The 6,000-nt window shown below is 40.0% G+C and overlaps 1 protein-coding gene across 1 annotated transcript in view; it reads right to left on the bottom strand.

Annotated features, from left to right (window-relative positions):
* Positions 1 to 4,335: 4,335 nt before the first annotated feature.
* The window catches only part of LOC105205807 (histone acetyltransferase KAT7), a 38,225-nt gene continuing 36,560 nt past the window's right edge, over positions 4,336 to 6,000 (bottom strand). Inside the window, exon 14 of the mRNA XM_011175327.3 lies at positions 4,336 to 4,663. Coding sequence (XP_011173629.1) covers positions 4,541 to 4,663 — 123 coding nt within the window. The 3' untranslated portion in view covers positions 4,336 to 4,540. The remainder of the gene's footprint in view (positions 4,664 to 6,000) is intronic.

The following is a 6,000-nucleotide window of genomic DNA, read 5'->3' as shown; positions in this document are numbered from 1 at the left end:
GAAGGAACAGGAAGGAAAAATTGTGTGATCAAAACCAAGCAACACGCTACACATTTAAATTATAGTCTGTACAGTGCAATGCGAGCTGTTGACGATAAATGTATATATAGCTGAAAAGAAGATAAGAAAAAAAAAATTAAAACTAATACCAGTATTTATCGCAAATAAAATGAATACCGTTCCTCGAGTTTTCGCGCAGAGACCTGCGTTTATCGGCTCCCATTGATCGGTACATCCTCGCTTTGATTTTGTTTTCTCTAAAACGAGTCAATTTTTCTTTTATTTAGTTTTACGTTGCAAGTCGATGCACGAAAAACATAAATATGCTCTCATTTTTGCACATATATATTTTTTTAGTATTTTTTTAATAGTTTTTTTTTAGAGATGACGAGAATAGATGATGTAGACGTAGATTCGTGTGACTCTTTTATTGCATGACAATGACAACAATGATTATAAAAGTGTGTATACGTCTACGTCTATATTTTATGTACAATTAAACATATAACATTTGAATCTATGCGTCAACCCCCGACCGTCGGTCTCGAATATCATTTATCCGTCCACGCGTACCGATCTCGCTTGCGCACGCGAAAGTTCACAGCGAGATCGCAGCGCGCGATGACGATGTATATCATCGAGTAGAAAAATATATAAAATGTAACGGCGACGAGTCAAGGGGTTAAGAAATATACATGATCGATATATAAACGTCTCTTAAATCACGGAGATCGAAGTCTCGACGAAATCTCGATACTACGGCGCTACGAGGTCTTTCATATTCAGCGAGGCGCGAGCTGGCTCTCCATTTATTTCTATAATTAATTTGAACTTAATATTTCACCGAAATAGCACACACCGTACTGGCGAAAGCGATCTGTACGGTCAATCGGGGTGACACGGTGAAAACTGCGACGAATCGATCGAAATCGCCGTCACGGTGGGATTGCGCGGGTTTCAATCTCCGGTAAAACGATACGCACGTCCAGCGCTCGTGAGATACACTTGAGGAGGGAGAATGCACTTCGCTTCGCCCGCGAGTTTCGCGAGTACTCTCGATAGTTCGACATTCCGCGCGAGGATAAAGTTGAGCAAGTTTGCAAGTCGAGCTTCTACCGGTATACTGCCTGCGGCGGCGAAGCTCCGGCCGAAACATACGGACTGGAAAGCTCGATGTAATGAGTTGAAGCGCATCGCACACAAAGCTAACTGCACATAATAACAACTGCGAGAGAGTCCCGGTAGCTGGAAAGAGTATTAATTAACGACGGCGACGGCGACGGCGCGGCTTGTATCAAGAAGGGTTACATGCGTTACATGCATCGCACGATAACAGAGCATTAAAATTACCGTGATAGTGCCAAGGAAACGCAGAATAAAACCGACATTGGATTCATCCGAGTGATCACTTAAGAGAGAAAATTTCTCGAAAGTGTGAAAGATAATCGAACATACTTTATTCTTTGTTACTCTAGACTGTAAAAAAAATATATAAAAAAAGTTACTAAAAAATTAATAAAGGCATAATTGCTCGTTATTTATCAAGTAAGTAATTAGTTATTTATTTTTCACAGCGCTGTGGGGTTGTGAAAAATAAATAAGTCTTAGGTATAAAAAAAGGCGATTTATTATCTCTTAATCTGAAATTAATAATTTTTCGATAGTTCAATCAATGTTTCGCGGCAGCTTTTCAAGATACTCGATAACTATTTTATCAACGCAAATTTTTCTCTCCAGTTATCGAAACGATGTTTGGAGACGGTCCTTCGGCATCTGGATATTGCTACGGCCAGACGCATACGACATATTTAAAATGAACTCGTGCATGACCTTGACTCCTTTCGAGTTATTTTCATATTGCTCGATCGAGGCCGATGGGCCTCTGCATCGTTGGCAAATCTCTCTCTCGCTCTCTCTGTTCTGCACACAAACACACACAAACACACACACACATACATACATGCAACCAGGCATGCACCTAGACCGATCAATAATGTATCTTTCGTGCCTACGTCTTGCAGCCGCGGTGCAGTATAGTTGGAGGTATTATAACGGTAAAATTTTATTCCGCAGCGCTCAGGCACACGAATATTAAACGAGAAACCCCTCTCTCTCTCTTTCTCATTTCCACCAGTTCAATATCAGTTGTAATGGCGAGCGATTAATCGGGTTGCTCCAGATTAAAACGAATAAGATTTTGAGGTCATACAATCAGCGAGAGATTATTGACCAGCGAGCACACGAGAGTCATATGCTGCGCCGAGAAATGAAGCTGAAATTTCACGTCCAAATGATTTCGCCCGTTATTCCAAAATAAAATCGATATTTACACGCATGCGTATTTTTTTTTCTTCCTTCTCCCCCCCCCCTTTCCTCTCCCACATCCGGGAATATATTTCCGTTGGTGTGAGGGTCGTGCGTTATCCGCGTAATACCCGAGGCCAAAAGATTTCTGGAATTTTTTCACCGGGTGGTCCACTGCTCGCGCATTCGACGCAATCTGATCGATGCGCCGCCGGCGCGTTAACGGGGCCCCGCCGTTATGCAACTTACTGCACCAACGAGGTTGCACCAATGAGAGATGCCAAGGTCGATGCACCAACGAACTCCTCGGCGTAGCATCGGCGCAGCGCAGCGCAGAGAGAGAGAGAGAGAGAGAGAGAGAGAGAGAGAGAGAGAGAGAGAGAGAGAGAGAGAGAGAGAGAGAGAGAGAGAGAGAGAGAGGAGCGGCTTATCGTCGCCAAGTTCAACGATATTCCTATGTGCAAATACCTCTTATGCGAAATTCGTCTTTGTACAACTGACGTTTCTCGTCACTACACACCGGCGCACAAGCTGGCGCGTCTCCGCATTCAATTATCGAAGTAAATATCGTATCGATGCAACTTAAAATACTGAATTCTATTTACATTCTCATTTCGTATTTATATTGTAAGATACTGGGGAGCGAGAGATCGTTAAGTGTTGATGGACAAATGGAAAACATTAGGAAATCAGTGGTGCATTTGGAATAACAGTGAGATACTTGCTATTGGAACGAAGGATCCCGAGTTTAAATCCCGATCAGTTCTTTTAACGAGTTTCTTCCGTCGCTTATCGATATCTTACAATATTTACATATTCAAGAACTTCAACGTTTTTTTTTATTATACACAACTTATATCTTAATAAATATGATCATTTCGCAATTTAATTACTGTAAAAGAACAAATCTTTTGAGATAATTGTAGATAACATTTCTACTGGAAAAAAGTTCGGTAAACAATCAAGCTTCGGTGAATTGATTTCAAGTTTAATTATTCAATAATTATATTGATAATACTCAAACATTATAATAGTAATCAATCAATTACTAAATGGTTAATTGTAATAATTGTAAAAATATTGCGTAGAAAATGGACTTGATAGACTTTTATTCAATGGCTAAAGCAGGGAGTACCACCTCACCAAAGTATCACATAAGTTGAGTGAAAATTACAAAAGTGAACAAATTCACTAGATCTTGACGAATGAAATAAATATTCGAGTAAATTTACTCACTTTTGTTATTTTCACCAAGTCATATAACACACAATCGATCACCAGTTTTCCTGATAAAAATACGCGTAGATAGCCTGCTCAGTTATTGTCTAGTATTAATTATCAAGATAGATTTTCAGGCTTGCTCGTTAAACGATTGAATAGTCCATTTATTGTCCTCTTTTCGTTCAATAAATAAATTCAGATTTTGCGCATCTTTTATGCGCAGTAACTGCAGGCAAACCATCGCATCTTGATTGAGATTTTCAGTAGCTTTAATTTTTAGTTACTAGATAGAAATAATAAAACTATTTAATAACCATTTAAAAGATCATATAGGCTTGATTATTATTACCAAGCTGTTTTTTCAGTGTAGAAAAGTAAAAACAATATCAAAAGAGAGAGAGAGAGAGAGAAAGAGAGAAAATTAAAAAATAAGACAGCCCGAGACTTAAGAATAGGATGGGCAAATGCGAGGCGACAACGCAAGTGTAGCCTGGCGCGGAATATGCAACAGCCCTCGATATCCCCGTCGCCGGTGCGTCGGCTCGCACTTGCCTGCTTTCGTTTCGCAGCGACAGTTTCCTCAGCGCGCAAGAGACTTTCCAGTCGCAATTATTATCAGACCCTGTCGACCTCCGCGACGCGTCTTAAACACGGTGGGGGAGAAGTCGTTCTCGTGGCGAGGCCTTAACGCTATTGCCAATAGAATGAGATACTCACCGTCCTCACCGTCGTCTCCCGCGTGCTTCGGGACGACGGAGGGATTCCTGGTAGGATTTTCACGGCTCTCATCGTTACGTTACGGGCGTGAAATCTGTCGGTGGCGGCTTATGGCTTCCCCGCGCTGCGTGAGCCAGCGGGAAGGTCAGAAACGTAGATAAGGACGATGATGATGACGACGGCGAGGAGGAACGCGAGAATCGACCGTAGTCTATGGAGTCGCGCCACGACGACGAGGAGGGGGGGTCGGCAGACGAAGGGAGGAGAAGGTGGCGTACTTCCAAGCTCCTGGCAGACCTTAGTTCGAGGCGGAGGGCGTCTTGGGTGGCTGGAAGGGGTTCCATTTCAGACACTCCGGATCGATCTCTTTGTAGACGGGGCCCCGTCTCTTCACCCTCTCCTTGTAGTCGTCGATCACGTCCTGAAATTATTTCAACAGTCCCTTTCTTTTTTATCCGCGGCTCCGTTCCGGGCGACGACGCGACAGCTCGTGAACGCTTTTGATCGAATTGACGGGGGAATGGAAGAAGGGAGGGGGGAGAGGAGAAAGAGGAAAGGGAGTGCAGAAATGTACAATGGACGAGCGCCAAGGGGTGAGTACGGTCGAATTAACAGAATGATAATTAGCCTCGCGGTCGTGCTGTCCGGTCGTGTATTGGGGATATCGTTCCCCGGGACCAGCGACGAACGATCGCGTGAAATCGAATCGTCCTTGTTGTGGGATAATCACGTTAATAAGATACGTATGATATTTCCGATATTCATGCCGTTTGCATAGCGGGAGACATTTCGTTATATCAGCGGGCCATTATTCCTCGTTATCTACCTCCGCGGTTAATTTCAAGTGAGAAAAATATGCCAGATTGCATATCTACGCGGAATTTTTCAATCATATTTTCGTCACCAATTCGCTTCATAAAATTCGTTACCAATTTTTATCATGTGTGACAATAAGCTTGGGACAACTTGGCAGCCTATCAAATATTAGAGGGTGTTTACTCAAATTTTATAACGGAATTCTCCGAGAATCTGAGATTTTCCAGGAATTTTATTCCAGGTTACATTAGAGAATTAATGCAATTTTAAAATAAATTTATTTTATTACGTCTTTTAATGTTTCCTAATCAGAGTTGGATAGTAACTAGTAAAAAAGTTAAACAATAAAGTTAAAAAGTTGATAACTTTTAAAACTTAACTTAGTTAATTTAAAAAAATTTAATTTTTAACTTCAACTAGTTTTTCAAATACATAAACATTAATTTATTAATTTTTTTCCAAATTAAAAATTTATCCATGTAAAAGAAAAAAATTATAGAAAAATACTATCGATAAACGTGTTGTACGAAATTGTTTGTGGTAAATTGGATAAATAACGCGCAAATTAATTAGCATGTACGATAAAATTATCATGAGTGATTAAATCAGATTGAAAACATGCTGTTTGTAAAATTGCAATGATGCTTTGCAAAATTCATGTAAAATATATAATATATTGCTACTTGATTTATTCTACTTAAAACAATAAATTATGTAAGAAATAGTTAAAAATGATCAAAATTTAACTGCTACTGCATATTTTATATTTTACAATGTTAAAATATAAAATATACATGGTAGATATAATGAATAAAAAAAAAATCACATAAAATATTTCGAGATACAACGTAGTCCCAAGATTACCATGAGATTTTCAGATAAATTTGATGAGAAAATTCTCTCTGCATATAAAATATTTTAGCGAGATTGATTCTCAATAAA

The sequence above is a fragment of the Solenopsis invicta genome, chromosome 5 (assembly GCF_016802725.1).
Source record: "Solenopsis invicta isolate M01_SB chromosome 5, UNIL_Sinv_3.0, whole genome shotgun sequence".
NCBI lineage: Eukaryota > Metazoa > Arthropoda > Insecta > Hymenoptera > Formicidae > Solenopsis > Solenopsis invicta.
This window is presented reverse-complemented; position numbering and strand designations above follow the sequence as displayed.